Raw genomic sequence first — 17,664 nt, 5'->3', positions numbered from 1 at the left:
CTTTCTTAGAAGGCTGGCGGCCTTCAACATTTGCAATAAGATGCTGCAGATGTTCTATCAGACGGTTGTGGTGAGCTCCCTCTTCTACACGGTGGTGTGCTGGGAAGGCAGCATAAAGAACAGGGACACCTCACGCCTGGACAAACTGGTGAGGAATGCAGGCTCTATTGTAGGCATGGAGCTGGACAGTTTGACATCCATGGCAGAGCAACGGGCGCTGAGCAAACTCCTGTCAATCATGGAGAATCCACTGCATCCACTGAACAGGATCATCTCCAGACGCAGGAGCAGCTTCAGTGGCAGACTGCTGTCACCGTCCTGCTCCACTGACAGACTGAGGAGATCGTTCCTCCACCACACTATGTGACTCTTCAGTTCCACCCACGGGGGTAAACGTTAACATTATACAAAGTTATTGTCTGTTTTTACCTGCATTTTTATTACTCTTTAATTTAATATTGTTTTTTGTATAAGTATGCTGCTGCTGGAGTATTTGAATTTCCCCTTGGGGATTAATAAAGTATCTATCTATCTATCTATCTATCTATCTATCTATCTATCTATCTATCTATCTATCTATCTATCTGAAGAAGAGGCCTGAGTTGCCTTGAAAGCTTGCATATTGCAATCTTTCTAGTTAGCCAATAAAAAGTGTCATTTTGATTGACTTCTTACTGCAAAATCTTTAAATCACAGTCTCGGATGTCACCATTTTATCCTGAGGAAGTCACTGGACTGGTCATAGGAATAACCTTGAGCTGAAATGAATAGTCTTTTATAGTAAATTAACATTCTCCTATTATGTGATATCATCTACTGTTAAATTCTGCTCTGTACTTGTAATAATTTTATTTTACTATTATATCGTATTGAGGATTACTTGTGTTCTCTTCTGTGTTTTGTATTTGCCCCGTTTTGTTTTTGACACCCACTGCATGCCCAACCTACCTGGAAAGGGGTCTCTCCTTGAACTGCCATTCCCAAGGTTTCTTCCATTTTTTCCCTACAAGGGTTTTTTTTTGGGGAGTTTTTCCATGTCTTCTTAGAGAGTCAAGGCTGGGCAGGACCTGTTAAAGCCCATTGTGGCACTCCTTGTGTGATTTTGAGCTATACAAAAATAAATTGTATTGTATTGTACATGTCCCTATCCCAAAGCAGATGCAAGTCTCTGCATTGTGCTCTCCTCCTCCTCTAATCTCTCTATTGTATTTAAAATGTTTTCCGTCGTGTCTGCGTTATTCAGCTTTGACCGCTCCCCTCCACACACCTCTCCCAATCGTTACTCTTACTGTGCACATCCTCTCTCCATCCCACCCTGTGACACTCGCCCTTCAACACAGTCGCTTATAATGGCAAGACAGAAAAACAAATTATCAATTCAAGAACGTTACATTTTAGATTGTGATAGAAAGAGGGCAGCAGGAGGAGGAAGTTCTATTATTTTTACTTTTTTTTTTTTTTTGCAAGAGTTTCCCTTACCGATTGTTTGGGAAATGCGGGAAAAAAAATTATCTGGAGAAGAAAAGGTGAGTGGCGCAATCATCAGTCCTGTGTCAGGCCAACAGTAAAGCATCCTGAGACCATTCATGTCACATTGGGTTGCTTCTCAGCCAAGGCAGTGCAGGGCTCACTCACAAGTTTGCCTAAGAACACAGCCATGAATAAAGAATTGGAACCAAAACATGCGCCGAGAGCAACTTCTCCCAACCATCCAGGAACAGTTTGGTGACCAACAAGGCCTTTTCCAGTGTGATGGAGCTCCGGGCCATAAGGCAAAAGTGAGAAGGAACAAAACAACAACATTTTGGGTCAATGGTCAGGAAACTCCCCAGACCTTCATCCAATTAAAAACTTGTGGTGAATCCTCAAGAGGCGGGTGGGCAAACAAAAACCCACCAATTCGGACAAACTCCAAGCATTGATTATACAAGAATAGGCTGCTGCCATCAGTCAGGATTTGGCCCAGAAGTTGATGGACAGCATACCAGGGAGAATTGCAGAGGTTTTTGAAAAATAAAGAAGGGCCAACTCTGCAGATATTGTCTCTTTGCATAAACTTAATGCGATTGTCAATAAAAGCCTTTGAAATTTCTGAAATGCTTGTCATTCTACTTCAGTATACCATAGAAACATCTGACGAAAAGACACTGAAGCAGCAAACTTTGTGAAAACCAACCCTTGTGTCATTCTCAAAACCTTAGGCCGCTACATTGTGTTGGTCGGACATGCAAGTAAGAACTTCACTGTACTCTGTACATGTACCGTATGTGTTAAATACCACTACTGTACCTTAAGACCCCTCAAAAGACGCCCACGTAAAAGTTCTTTTAAAAGTACCTACAGGCTTTTTCTTCTTGTTATGCTCATCAGCGATCTGCCGAATGGGTGGAATGGCTTCAGCTAGGAAGGCGAGACCTAATTTTCTGAAAACAGAACAATAACATTTAGAGAGGGCAGTTGGCATTGATCATGGCATCACTGATGTGAACACTGCAGTGCCGACTTACCGATGGAGGTCGGCCGTCGATTCCATCTCCTCGGACACGTGGTTCCATGCATTGTAAGTGCAGCTGAACAGAATGATAACAAGGTTAGTGATATGCCCAGTGCCCCAGCTGAAGGCTGTGCCAAGCTTCAGCTATTTATGGCTGTGCCCTGTATTGGCGGGGGCACTGGACTGCAGAATGCGACAGAGACATGGGCTAATTCTGAAGCTTGTCCTGTGTCGTAAAAGCAAGGCCTCAAACCTGCTTGGCCTTCAAGCAGGAGTTGTCACATGTCAATCAAAAACAGTGGGCGGAACCTTTTCCTATTGGTTAATCATATCCTGTTGACTACTTTTTCCTGTGTGGAGGCCACCAAGGACCTTTTAGCGCTAATTTATTGCATTCAAACTGTCAGAAACAAAAGATGCAATAGTTTTTCAGACTAAATACAGCGCCTTCAGGAAGTATTTAGACTTTTTAGACATTTTGTTCTCTTTCAGCTTTGTGCTAAAGTTAGTTAAATTCACTTTCTTCCTTCATCAAGCAACATGTAGAACTCCAGAATGACAAAACAAAAACAGGACTTTAGAAACTTTTGAAAACTAATTCAAAATAAAACTGAAATATCCCAATGACACTACTATTCAGACTCAGTACTTAGTTGAAGTCCCTTTGTCCGTAGTTCCAGGCTGAATACGTCTTGGGTTTCACGTTACAAGTTTTGCACACCAGGTTTTGGGAATTTTCTGCCCTTCTTCTCTGCAGATCCTCTCAAGCTCTCTAAGGTTGGATGGAGACCATTGGTTGACAGCTCTTTTCAGGTTTCTGCACGTCTGAGCTCTGGCTGGGAAACTCAAGAACATTCCCAGAGTTGACCCTAAGCCACTTCTGTGTTATCTTTGATTTGTGCTTATGGTCATTGAACCTTCTGCTCACTTTGAGGTCCACAGCTCTTTGGAGCTGGTTTTCATTATGGATATCTCTGTACTCCTGCAGTAGGCTGGCGCCCTGCCCGGGGTTTGTTTCCTACCTTGCACCCTGTGTTGGCTGGGATTGGCTCCAGCAGACCCCCGTGACCCTATAGTTAGAATATAGCGGGTTGGATAATGGATGGATGGATATCTCTGTACTATGCTCCATTCAGCTTTCCCTCAACCTTGTCTCTCTCCCAATCCATGCCCCTAAAAAACAACCCACCAGCATGAGGCTGTCACCACCACCTTTCTTCACCACTGGTATAACGTTGTGCTAATGATGAGAGGTGCCTGGTTTCCTCCAAACATGACACTTAGACCTGAGGCCAATCAGCTCAATCTTGGTTTCATCAGACCAACTGATCTTACTGCTCACAGTCTTTGAGTTCTTTAGATGTCAAGAAGACTTCCATGTGTCTTTTACTGAGGACAGACTCCTGTCTGGACACTCTGTCATAAAGCCTTGATTGGTAGGGTGTTGTAGTGTTAGTGGTCCTTCTGAAAGTTTCTAACATCTTCACACAAGATTTCTGGAGCTCAGCCAGAGTGACTTTTGGGTTCTTGGGATAGTTTTGTTTTTTTTATTATAAATAAATTTGCAAAATATTCTAAAATCCTGTTTTGCATTGCCATTCTGAGATATTTAGTGCAGCTTGATGAGGAAAAAATTAATTTAGATGTTTTCAGCAAAAGGCTACAACATAACAAAAAGTGAAGAGGTCTGAATACTTTCTGACTGTGCTGTTTATAGAGATGGTTTAACATATGATAACTGTACCAAAGTTAAGTTATAGTAAACCATACTTTAAGTCAGACAGTCTAGCAGCATGTTCCCTCTTTACAATCTCCGGGAAGTGCCTTGTGGCCTGTAGGATGTGTCAGCTACACAGACACTGTAGCAGGTTGAAAGAAGTTTTTTTTAGTAGTACAATCCAGTCTTTTTCTTTTCTTTTCTTTTCTTTCTCCTTCACTCCTCCCAGGAAAGTTTTGTCCTTCTCTTCTCTTGACTCTGAGTTCCTGGGCAAAGTGGAACACTCTCTTTTAAACCTGACCCAGGAGGACATACAGTGCCTAAATAATTGTATCTGGGAAGCATTTCTGGGTCAGGCGTAACCAACCTGGAGCAGAGCAATCATCTCCCACTAACTCCCCCTGGTGGCCCCCATGGAAACCAACAGGGCAGCCCTTTTAGACCATATCTCTCATACTGACCTGCGAGTGTCCGTACAGGGGCTCACCATAAGGGATGCTGCTACCCAGTCACCCAGTCGAGTGAATGATTTCTATCCACTGTTTCTGGAATACCAGTCCCAAGGCACAAGCTTCTGCAGTGCCCCTCCAGGCCCACATCCTGGCTAGGAGGGCTAATGTCTTACCTCCATTCCTGAATATCTTATAAGCTGGATTCCCAGGCAGGTAGAGAAAGGGGGTGCATCTTGGGGGGACAATGGCCCATCCATTACAGAGGGCAAGAAACTGATGGTCCTGTGATGTTCCTGCTCCTTATTGTAACACTGCTGGTACATTTGATTGTTTCTTCTCACTGCCATGCTATCTATCTATCTATCTATCTATCTATCTATCTATCTATCTATCTATCTATCTATCTATCTATCTATCTATCTATCTATCTATTGTAGATGACACAAGGGCTGGACAGGCATCACAGCCAGGAGTGGGAGCAGAAAAGGTGGATGGACAGCCCATTAACAAGAGAAGAAATTGCTGGAGGTGTTTTATTGCCCTAACACACTAGATGGCAGCAGCCCCGGAGGTCAGGGCACAGTAAGAAGCCAGCAGGCCATGCCGGGATATGTAGTCCAGCAGAGCAGTCCTGCTGGGGTTACTGGGTGCCACGAAAGGGTGCAGTAGGGAGACAAACTCCCTATTATGGACTTCCATGCAACCTGGAAGTGCTTTCATCGGGCAGTCGCCCTGGCACTGGAAGTACTCCTGGATCTGTAATAAAGGGGACCTCACTCCCTTATTCAGGTGAGTCGGAGATGGCAGATAGTGGAGCAACGCTTAAAAAGAGGACAGTAGTGTGGTAGGGAGAAAGGAGGTATTGCGAGCGGAAGACCTGTATTTGTATCTATCTATCTATCTATCTATCTATCTATCTATCTATCTATCTATCTATCTATCTATCTATCTATCTATCTATCTATCTATCTATCTATCTATCTATCCACCAAGAGCAACCCACAACTTCACTCTTAAAGTCTCCACATGTCTTCTTGAATGTTCTCAAGAAGTTTGGGATGCAGGCACTCCCTCCCTGCCCCTGTATAATGGGTTACTGTCACTTAAGAACTTAGAACCTGCTATCTGAAGAGCTGCCTGTCAGCCACAATATGATGATATTTTAAGATGATTTTATATTGTGGTTCTTAATAGTTTAAGATGAACTGCAGACTGTGTCTGTACAGAATGTCATCTGGAATTACCAGCAATGGACATTTAATGTTAATTTGTGCCTTTGTGATTTGACACGATGCTCAGTCAGTCTTAAACTCTAAATGGCTTCTTCATCACAGTCATCATTTTGAAAAGCACTCATACATCTGAGTATATTTTTAAATTGTTTCAAAATCCCATCCTGTGTTAAATGATCTCTTTCTGTGTCTTCTGCAAAACCAATCATCCCAACTCTTAGCTGTCTTAAGGTCTTTGCCAATTGGAATGCCAGTAGCCTACTGCGTCCAATCAGGGACAAGCAACGGATTAACCAATAGGCAGTGGTTCAGCCTGTTTGTCTTTGTGTTGATTGGCAGGTGACAAAGTTATCATGAAATGAGGCTTTCTGAAATGAGCAGCACAGGCCAATCAGAAATGTGCTGTTTGGATTGCAAAATACTGAAGTAAAACCTGGAATAAACATCCATCCATCCATCCATCCATTTTCTAACCCGCTGAATCCGAATACAGGGTCACGGGGGTCTGCCGGAGCCAATCCCAGCCAACACAGGGCACAAGGCAGGAACCAATCCTGGGCAGGGTGCAACCCACCACAGGACACACACAAACACACCCACACACCAAGGCCATTTTTTTAGAAACACCAATCCACCTAACCTGCATGTCTTTGGATTGTGGGAGGAAACCGGAGCGCCAGGAGGAAACCCACGCAGACACGGGGAGAACATACAAACTCCACGCAGGGAGGACCTGGGAAGCGAACCCAGGTCTCCTAACTGCGAGGCAGCAGCGCTACCACTGCGCCACCGTGCCGGCCCCTGGAATAAACAATGTAAGGTAAATATATTATCAAACCAAAATAAAATCATGACATTCTGTTTCATTATAATTAGATGACTTTTGTTTAGTCATGTGATGTTTCCCTATTTATTGAGCCATATACTGTAAGTACAAACCGTTCTACAAGGAGCAATTGATTGAATGCATTTAAAGTTCTTGGGATTAAACTGTTTCTGAACCGCGAGGTCCGTACAGGAAAGGCTTTAAAACGTTTTGCAGTGGCTGAGACAGCGTGTACTTAAAGCTGTATACCGATAATTCTCTTTCCGATTAGCTGCTGCTGTGATTCACACTCAGATACAGTGATATAAATACTCCGAGTGGTGCAGTGAGAGTAATATGGAAAAAGATGATCCGCTGTGGCAACTCCTAACGGGAGGAGCTGAAAGAAGAAGAAGAAGAAGAAGAAGAAGAAGAAGGAGAAGAAGGAGAAGAAGGAGAAGAAGGAGAAGTGAGAGTAACAACGCTAAAGCAGTTATGGTATTTGGAATACTATGGCTATTCTCTGGACCATTATATTGTTACAAGTTAATTACAATCAGATGCATTACACTAATAAACAATATGCGGTTAGTTTCTGTGTATTTATAAAGCCGCGTCATGAAAATAACGAGTAATCACACAAGAACAGTACCATTGCTTTGACACTGGGTGCCGCCAGTTTGCAAAACCGAGCAGAGAACTTGCGTACGACAAGGCATGAGGTACCGTGGAAAAGTGCGTGGCTTTACGGCAAGTGTGGGTTTTATACATCGCGATTTGAACGTGGAAAAGTTCTTACGCAACATTTCTCTGCGTACGCACCGTTTATACATGAGGCCCCTGGTCATTGTAGTGGGGTGTTGGGATCCACACACACAGACAGACCACAGAGCCCCGATGGCCTCACCAACACCTCTTACTGTAGTAACCCAATTTTTTCCAAGATGGTCTCCCCGTCCAAGTAAGCATGCTTAGTTTCAAGTGGATTACCTGATCTGAAGTGTAGGTGTTGTGGCTGCTGTCTTAAATGTGCGACAGTCCAAAGCCTTGGAGGGGTGAGCCACTTTAGGTGTATTTACTGTGTACCTTCCCATTTTATGTAATCGACTGCTTTATTTTGAACCGTATTCTATTTGTAAATAGCACTGCTCCCTCACATTCGCTCTACAGTCCTGAGGTGGTCTGGTCTGCTTGCTGTTTGCTCATTCTTTCCATTTTCTCCAGTAGACTGTTTTATCTCTCACATCCCCAAAATATATCAGGTAGGTGAATTAGTGGCTCTAACTGTACCCTGTCTAAGTTTGCCTTGTGGTGGACTGGCAGCCCTCCTACGCCTGATCTCTGCCTTGCATCCAAAGCTGTTAGAACAATAGAACAATCTCCATAAGAACGAGCCATTAGGCTCAACAAAGCTCGCCATTCCTATCCACTTATTTCTTCTAAAATAACATCAAGTTGAGTTTTGAAAGTCCTTAAAGTCTTACTGTCTACCACACTACTTGATCTCGTATTCCAAGTGTCTATCGTTCTCTGTGTAAAGAAAAACTTCCTAATGTTTGTGCAGATTTTACCCTTAACAAGTTTCCAACTGTGTCCCCATGTCTTGAAGAACTCATTTTAAAGTCACCGTCTCGATCCACTGGACTAATTCCCTTCATTTTAAACCAGTGGTTCTCAACCTGTGGGGCGGACCCCCCTAGGGGAGCACGAAGTAACAAAAAGGGGGGCGCAAAGATGTGAAAACAAGAAAACAAGAATCAAAAATCTGAAAAAAAAAAATCTGTTGAAACCAAAACAAATTAACTTAAACTACATTTTGATACTAGAACAAAAAATATAGAGTGAGATAAATGTCGCTAAAAGTTAAGTAGATATAAGAATATGCATCTACATTTCAAAAAAATGTTAGGGATTAAAACTGTTATGAAAACTCGGGTCGCAAATACTTAAAGGTTGAAAAATGCTGCTTTAAACACTTCAGTCAGGGCTCCTCTTCATTAAACTCTAAAGGCTCAGCTCTTTTAATCTTCCCCTGTAGCCCTGAATCAGCCTAGTCGCTCTTCACTGGACCTTTTCTAGTGCTGCTGTGTCCTTTTTGTAGTCTGAAGACCCAAACTGCACACAGTACTCCAGCTGAGGCCTCACCAGTGTGTTATAAAGCCTGAGCTGAACCTCCTGTGACTTGTACTCCACACATCAAGGCGCTATATAACCTGACATTCTGTTAGCCATCTTAATGGCTTCTGAACACTGTTGGGAAGTCGATATCTTAGAGTCCTCTACGACTCCTAAATCCTTCTCATAAGGTGTACTCTCGATTTTCCGACTGCCCATTGTGTATTCAAACCTAACATTTTTACTTCCTATGTGTAATTCTTTACATTTACTGACATTAAACTTCATCTGCCACAAATCTGCCCAAGCCTGTATGCTGTCCAAGTCCTTTTGTAATGATATAACGGATTCCAAATTATCCGCTAATCCACCTATCTTGGTATCATCTGCAAGTCGAGTTTTGAAAGTCCCTAAAGTCATCCTGTCTACCACACGATTTGGTCACTTATTTCAAATATCTGTCGTTCTTCATGTAAAGATAGACTTCCTAATGTTTGTGCAAAATTTACCCTTAACAAGTTTCCAACTGTGTCCCCGTGTTCTTGATGAACTCATTTTAAAGTCACCGTCTCGATCCACTGGACTAATTCCCTTCATAATTTTAAATACTTCAATCATGTCAACTGTTAATCTTCTTTAAAGGCTCAGCTCTTTTAATCTTTCTTCATAACTCATCCCCTGCAGCCCTGAATCAGCCTAGTCGCTCTTCTCTGGACCTTTTTTTGCGCTGCTATGTCATTTTTATATCCTGGAGACCAAAACTGCACACAGGACTCCAGATGAGGCCTCACCAGTGTGTTATAAAGCCTGATCAGAACCTCCTGTGACTTGTACTCCACACATCAAGGTGCTATATAACCTGACATTCTGTTAGCCTTCTTAATGGCTTCTGAACACTGTTGGGAAGTCGATAGCTTGGAGTCCACTATGACTCCTAAATCCTTCTCATAAGGTGTACTCTCGATTTTCTGACCGCCCATTGTGTATTCAAACCTAACATTTTTACTTCCTATGTGTAATACTTTACATTTGCTGACATTAAATTTCATCTGCCACAAATCTGCCCAAGCCTGTATGCTGTCCAAGTCCTTCTGTAATGATATAACGGATTCCAAATTATCTGCTAATCCACCTATCTTGGTATCATCTGCTAACTTAACCAGCTTGTTACTTATATTCCTATCTAAATCATTTATATATTTATTTAAAATAGCAGCGGCCCTAGCACTGACCCCTGCTGGTCACCACTCTTAACATCGGCCAGTTCTGATGAGGTTCCTCACACCATCACCCTCTGCTTCCTGTGTCTGAGCCAATTCTGCACCCATCTAAAATCATCACCCTGAACTCCCACTTGTTTTAGTTTGATGCCCAACCTGTCATGTGGCACCTTATCAAAGACAATAAGAGTTGTTGGGTTAGGCATTGTGCCCACCATGTTACATATTTAAGAAAATGTTGCCACAAAGTAAAAGAGTAATTAAATATTTGTGAATGTGCCACACATGTGCATAACAGTACATATATAACGTACAGCGTGTATTTCTCTGCCTTGCTTACTTACGTACTTTTTGATCATGCCGCTTGTGACTTTCGCCAGCTTGAGAGATAATTTCTGCATTCCTTTTGCGTAGCTGATTTCCAGGTCTGCCCTTAAAGAGAACATCAGGATGGGACATTCAGTGTGCGTCAGTGTCTGACAAAACAATCAGCAGGCCCACCATGCCCTTTATCACAAAGGTGCTGGAGGTGACACCGTGACACAGGAAAATCAATAGCAGGAAAAGAGAAAAGAGAACAGTCAGTGTGAAGGTTAAGAATGACGAGGCACAGAGGGACCCTGGTTGAAATGTCATGTTTATCATTTCAAATGCACATTTTCTTAAATAATATTCTTCTGTTTTCACTCCCTGTGTTGACAAAGCTGCCTCCTTTTCCTGTGGTGTTTCAGAAATGCATATCCAGGGAGTTGTCTTTTTCTATCTATCCTTTTTCACCAATGTTCAAATAATTGGTAAAACATAATAGAAACAAACCCATTTGCATTTAATACTTTGCCTTTCACAGAACACACCAACACCTGCTACTTCGCCAAACCCACCACAATGCAGTATAGGGCAACAAGTCTGAAGAAATTCATTTTACATAACCTTTAATTGACCACAGAGATTAATAAAATTAGAAGGGAGAGATGAGAGTTGGTAACAATAAAAGGATGTTACTTGCTGAAACCTGAACAAGAAAAAAAGCAAGCCCATGAAAATAGAGTAAGTGCGTGTTTTATCTTGGTAGAGTAATATAAATATTGCTCTACTTTCCCCTATTGTATTACTAATATGTAGCCTTAGAATGCCTAATCCCACTGTTTATAAGGTTATTGTATATAACTTCTCCCCACCTTCCCTTCTATATCTATAACCTCAGGCAATTCGATGTAGTAAAAAGACAAGCAGGAGTTAAGTTACACATAAAATAATGTATTACTGATAATATTCATAAATAATAACAAAATGCAAAGTACATTTGAATATTGGCAACCATACAACCTGATTAAATGGTGATGTGTAATTCAGGTGGCACACAGACTTGTAGTTACTTAATGTCTCTAGTTAAGGCATCATTGGTGCTCAGCTTTTAGCCACATGTCCGTTCATAATGGCTGAAGCTGTGCTCTTCATTGTGTTGTCTTCAGTTCATGGTGTGATGGTCTTCTCTTCAGATCAGTAAGAGAAAGATACTTCTGTACCATCACAGGTTAGCAAGAGAGACGCTTCTTTCATCATATGTTGATTAGAGAGAGAGAATGTGGTTGAGCAAGCAAATTTATAGGTTTTCTGTCCAACCCCTACAGCCAATCCAGACAGCCATATCTCAGACCAATGGGGGAAAAAGTACATCTTAACACCTGCAACCCCCCAAGACCATATGTTAAGCTAACCTGGCTTTGTGTGGGGGATGAGAGAAAGACTTTAGCAAAGAAATACTCATCAAACTGGTTTAAGACACATCCCCCAAATCCTGTCGTAATATTAGTCGTAAACGGGGGTGTGGGGGCAAACACAACTACCTCTCACCAAAGTAACACTAAATTACATTGCTTTGCCTAGATTACAAATAAAGACATACAAAACATTTATCAAGTTATATGCAAAATCTCACATCACAACAGTGCGTCAAACTAAATCTATGCCGTCGGATATAAGTTATTTAAATATCAGGTGAAGTCTCTCTTAAGTATTTACCTAGGTATATCATCTTCTGCAATCTATATATATAAAATTCTTTTCACGTTTGAAACGGAAATTACATATGACCACAGAACATATTATAATACAGAAACTAATCACTTTGTTTGTGGATGCCATTTTTATATCGTCTTTATGCAGCGTTTCTCAGCCTTTAAGTATTTGCGACCCGAGTATTCGTAACAGTTTTAATCGCCCCCTAACATTTTTTTGAAATGTAGATACATATTTTATTATACCTACTTAACTTTTATCGACATTTATCTAACTCTATATTTATTGTTCTAGTATGAGAATGTAGCTTAGGGGCGGCACGATGACGCAGTGGTAGCGCTGCTGCCTCACAGTTAGGAGACCCGCGTTCGCTTCCCGGGTCCTCCCTGTGTGGAGTTTGCATGTTCTCCCCGTGTCTGCGTGGGTTTCCTCCCACAGTCCAAAGACATGCAGGTTAGGTGGATTGGCGATTCTAAATTGGCCCTAATGTGTGTTTGTGTTTGTCCTGAGGTGGATTGGCTCCAGCAGACCCCTGTGTTCGGATTCAGCGGGTTAAACAATGGATGGATGGATGAATGTAGTTTAAGTTAGTGTATTTACTCCTGTACTACGCACCCTAACTTTTTCAAAGAAAATCGCGAAAAAAGTTTTGCCCCGTGTACGATGCGCTTTGTGATTGTATAGGAAACATTTAGAGAGAGAGAGCGCTGTTGAACGAGAGTGTGAGCCAGCGAGCGTGAGAGTGCGAGTGCGTGAGCAAGCGAGTGAGAGAGTGAGAGAGTGAGAGAGCAAGCATGCCCAAGCAGAAGAAGTAAACATTACAGAATTACATTTCCTCATGTATGACGCGCATCTGATTTTCTAATGCTAATTTTCGGGAAAAAATGTGCGCATGGTACACGCGTAAATACGGTAATTTGTTTAGGTTTCAACAGATGTTTTTTTCATATTTTTGATTCTTTTCTTTTTTTCACTTTTTGTTACTTCGCACCCCCCTAGGGGGGCCCGCCCCACAGGTTGAGAACCACTGTCTTTATGAATTGTTATTATTTGTGTGAGAGTTACTTTACTGATATTGAAAAGAAGTAAACACAAACACGCCGATCCATCCCATAGAAGTGCGCCCCGCGTCACCCTCTCTCAGCCCTCCTCTCTGGACTCCAGTGCTGAGCCGTTCGCCGCTAGGCGAGTTCTGACAGAGAAGTTTTATTTATTCATCCACTTTGACTGTCGCGGAAACTGCCACATTATAACTTTTTTTTAATTGGCAGTACTTGATAGTAGATGAGATGAGGAAAACAGCTTTGCGCCTTTCTACTTTTTAACTGCGCCGAGATGTAAACAATGTGAAGACGACACCGCCTTCAGCGGCGAGGGGTCGTGAGAATAAAGTGGACACTGGGAGGCGAGAATGTCAGGCTGCTCCGCCGGGTCGACAGCTTTGCAGTTTCAGGCAGTGTCCTTTCTTCTCACACCATTTGTGACACTTCGAGTGCCCCGTCGGCTCCTGGGAGAGTGAAAATCATTTGTGAATGAGTGTGATCGGTGCCATTGAAGCAAAACTCTCTTTGTAAATTGCGCTTCACGACTACTCACTGTCCCTTAAGGTGGGTTCAGGTCACTAAAACCCCGCAACATTCAAGGTTGCTTTTGTGATGAGTTCTTTTAAGAACATGGAGGGTTTACATCTAAGAAGATGTACCAACCTCTTCATGTTAAGTTTTGGACTTGGGAATTGTTTGGACCTTCTACCCGTTAAGCACAGAAGGGCAGCGTCCACATTTCTCAGAATAAATTTTCTCTTACATCACAGGCACATAGTGCAAGGTTGTCAGGCAGAAATTTGTAGGATCGCATAGAAAATATAATTTCTATACCACAGCGGTCATGTAGCGCCTTTCACAAGGGATCTGCTACCTAGAGATGATCCAAATAAATTTAAGCTGCTGTTAGTGCTACTTACCTGTTGTGTTATAGCGCCTTTAAATGTATTTTACCCAAAAACACTCCAATACTGCTCAATGTATCTTTACTTCTTACATGTTAATGTTTTACTGTTTAATAATTTATATACTACATTTTATTTTTTTCCCTTGCACTCAGTGAGCGAAGCAACTGGGTAATCAGCTAGTAAAAAATAAGATACAACTCATCTAAAACACCCAAAATGATTACTTTCTATACACCATATAGTATAAGAGGGGACACAGCTCTGATCATACGTTAATCCCAAGATTTGTTCTTTTATTTTTTACTAGCCGTACAAACGCCTGAGCCCCCCTCGCACCCCTCCACACCGTGAAGTAGTGAAAAAGGACAAACTTAAAAAATCAATGAACAAACGGGTATCGCTAGCTACTGGGGAGGTACGCTTCAACATTTTGAAATCATTAAATCATAAACTACATTAACTGCAGGGAGAAAAGAAAGTGGGGAGAAGTTATAAAGTACAATACCTTATAACCTGTGCTAAGTATATGGGATTTGAGGCATTCTGATAAAGTTTGCACAATAAAGAATACAAAAGGGGAAAGTCCAGTAATAGAGAACTCTACCGTGACAAAAATGTCCATAACAGGCTCCATACAATAAATAACCAGGACTAGATGGTGACAGATTAATAAAACACCAATGGCTCCTGATGTTAAAAGGACTCCTGCTGCATACAATCACACAGGCTAAGTCGAGGTTTTCTTAATCCGTGTCCTGCTACGTACAGTTGTGCTTGAAAGTCTGTGAACCCTTTAGAATTTTCTGTGTTTCTGCATAAATATGACCTAAAACATCATCAGATTTTCACTCAAGTCCTAAAAGTAGATAAGGAGAAACCAGTTAAACAAATGAGACAAAAATATTATACTTGGTCATTTGTTTACTAAGGAAAATGATCAAATATTACATATTTCTGAGTGGCAAAAGTATGTGAACCTTTGCTTTCAGTATCTGGTGTGACCCCCCTTTGTAGCATAACAGCAACTAAACGTTTCCGGTAACATTTGCTCATTCCTGCACACCAGCTTGGAGGAATTTTAGCCCATTCCTCCGTACAGAACAGCTTCAACTCTGGGATGTTGGTGGGTTTCCTCACATTAACTGCTCACTTCAGGTCCTTCCACAACATTTTGATTGTATTAAGGTCAGGACTTTGACTTGGCCATTCCAAAACATTAACTTTATTCTTCTTTAACCATTCTTTGGTAGAACGACTTGTGTGCTTAGGGTCGTTGTCTTGCTGCATGACCCACCTTCTCTTGAGATTCAGTTCATGGACAGATGTCCTGACATTTTCCTTTAGTATTCTCTGATATAATTCAGAATTCATTGTTCCATCAATGAAGGCAAGCCGTCCTGGCCCAGATGCAGCAGAACAGGCCCAAACAATGATACTACCAGCACCATGTTTCACAGATGGGATAAGGTTCTTATGCTGGAATGCAGTGTTTTCCTTTCTCCAAACATAATGCTTTTCTTTTAAACCAAAAAGTTCTATTTTGGTCTCATCCGTCCACAAAACATTCTTCCAATAGCCTTCTGGTTTGTCCACGTGATCTTTAGCAAACTGCAGACGAGCAGCAATGTTTTTTTTGTAGAGCAGTCGCTTTCTCCTTGCAACCCTGCCATGCACACCATTGTTGTTCAGTGTTTTCCTGATGGTGGACTCATGAACATGAACATTAGCCAATGTGAGAGAGGCCTTCAGTTGCTTAGAAGTTACCCTGGGGTCCTTTGTGACCTCGCTGACTATTACACACCTTGCTCTTGGAGTGATCTTTGTTGGTCGACCACTCCTGGGGAGGGTAACAATGGTCTTGAATTTCCTCCATTTGTACACAATCTGTCTGACTGTGGATTGGTGGAGTCCAAACTCTTTAGAGATGGTTTTGTAACCTTTTCCAGCCTGATGAGCATCAACAACTCTTTTTCTGAGGTCCTCAGAAATCTCCGTTGTTCGTGCCATGATACACTTCCACAAACGTGTGTTGTGAAGAGCAGACTTTGATAGATCCCTGCTCTTTAAATAACACAGGGTGCCCACTCACACCTGATTGTCATCCCATTGATTGAAAACACCGGACTCGAATTTCATCTTCAAACTAACTGATCATCCTAGAGGTTCACATACTTTTGCCACTCACAAATATGTAATATTCGATCATTTTCCTCAATAAATAAATGACCAAGTATAATATTTTTGTCTCATTTGTTTAACTGGTTTCTCCTTATCTACTTTTAGGACTTGAGTGAAAATCTGATGATGATTTATGTCATATTTATGCAGAAATATAGAAAATTCTAAAGGGTTTACAAACTTTCAAGCACCACTGTAGCCTGCCATACATTCATTTTTTTTCCCCATATATTAGGTAGTTTTTCAAAGCTCAATGAACCAACATCATATACAAATAACCCGTCCCAAGCAATGGAGATACGAGGACCCCCACAACCCAGTAAAGAAGCATAAAGGACCCTTCACGAAGTGTGTAGCTACGAATCTCACTGGACTGTGTGGACGTGACAACAAACTACAGCGTGAATGTCATTTGCATACAGCAGCTTACCTTTGCTGGAAGATGCCCATGAGCTCCTTGCAGAAATTTTCTCCATTTTTAGAAAACTTCTTTAGATCTTGATAAAGTAAATCATACTGAAAAGAAAAGAAATAAATGCACCGTGTGGTTAATGTGCAGTATATACAGGAAAGGCCATCCTTTCGTTTGTGTTACAGATATCAGGGCCTGGCTAGACAGCAGTGGGCACACTGAAGCTTATTAAAACAGTCTTTGAGCAATGAAAGTACTGAGATTACAAAAATAATAATAAAAGATCATAAAAGCAGACAATTAGATGCAGAGATATCCCAAAGAGAGCAGTGTGAATGAACACTTGGAAGAAGTTATCAGGATTAATGTGTGATCAAAGAATTAAGGATTAAAGCTGATGTTTTTGCTGTCTGGTAATCTCCTTTTAGAAATGTATTTCCCACGTTCTCATTAATTATCATTTTTAGGTGCGTTCACATGTAATTTGCAAAGCAGCTATTGCATTGGCTAACATCTGTCTGTCCAAATCAAACAACTCGGCCCCTCCATAGACCAGTAAGTCAGTTACTCCTGAACAGGGTCTTGGGGGTCTCCTGGGGCCTATCAAAGCTAGCATAGGGTTCAAAGCAGGAACAAACCCTGGACAGGACGCCAGTCCATCACAGAGTGAACACACACACACGGGCCGGTTTAGGATGGCCAATTCGCTTAACCTGCATGTCTTTGGACTCTGGGTGGAAACCAGAGCACCAGGAGGAAAGACCCGGGGGGAACATGCAGAGTTTTTGGGATATTGCAGTGCTTTGTTTGCTGTGAGGCTCTGTAATACACACTTGTGTGTGTGTGTGTGTGTGTGTGTGTGTGTGTGTGTGTGTTTTCTTTTCAAACTGTGTGTATTGTGTGTTGTTGTGCCATTTACTTATTTGTCTGATGCCTTTATTCAAGTGGTGGGTGGCATGCATGGGCTGGCATCACTACCGGGATGGGTCCAAGTTAGGTAGTGAGTAGACAGGAAGAAAGGCAGGGAGCTCCCTGCTTCTACTAAAAGATTAGCAGGAGATGCCAATAT

At 41.9% G+C, this 17,664-nt stretch overlaps 1 protein-coding gene across 4 annotated transcripts in view; it reads right to left on the bottom strand.

Moving 5' to 3' along the window:
• Positions 1-17,664, bottom strand: part of nostrin (nitric oxide synthase trafficking) — a 52,191-nt gene that overhangs the window by 31,431 nt on the left and 3,096 nt on the right. Inside the window, exons 2-5 of one of the 4 annotated variants that reach the window (XM_039757544.1) lie at positions 16,614-16,699; positions 10,384-10,462; positions 2,508-2,570; positions 2,342-2,423 (exon numbers count right to left, since the gene is read on the bottom strand). In XM_039757544.1, coding sequence (XP_039613478.1) covers positions 2,342-2,423; positions 2,508-2,570; positions 10,384-10,462; positions 16,614-16,659 — 270 coding nt within the window. In that variant the 5' untranslated portion in view covers positions 16,660-16,699. Of the gene's footprint in view, positions 1-2,341; positions 2,424-2,507; positions 2,571-6,535; positions 6,569-10,383; positions 10,468-16,613; positions 16,700-17,664 lie in introns of those variants that run through there. The other 3 variants (XM_039757543.1, XM_039757546.1, XM_039757547.1) reach the window with 3 other exon arrangements.

The sequence above is a fragment of the Polypterus senegalus genome, chromosome 6, assembly GCF_016835505.1.
Source record: "Polypterus senegalus isolate Bchr_013 chromosome 6, ASM1683550v1, whole genome shotgun sequence".
Lineage (NCBI taxonomy): Eukaryota > Metazoa > Chordata > Cladistia > Polypteriformes > Polypteridae > Polypterus > Polypterus senegalus.
Note: the sequence above shows the minus strand (reverse complement) of the source record. Positions and strands in the feature narration are given on the sequence as shown.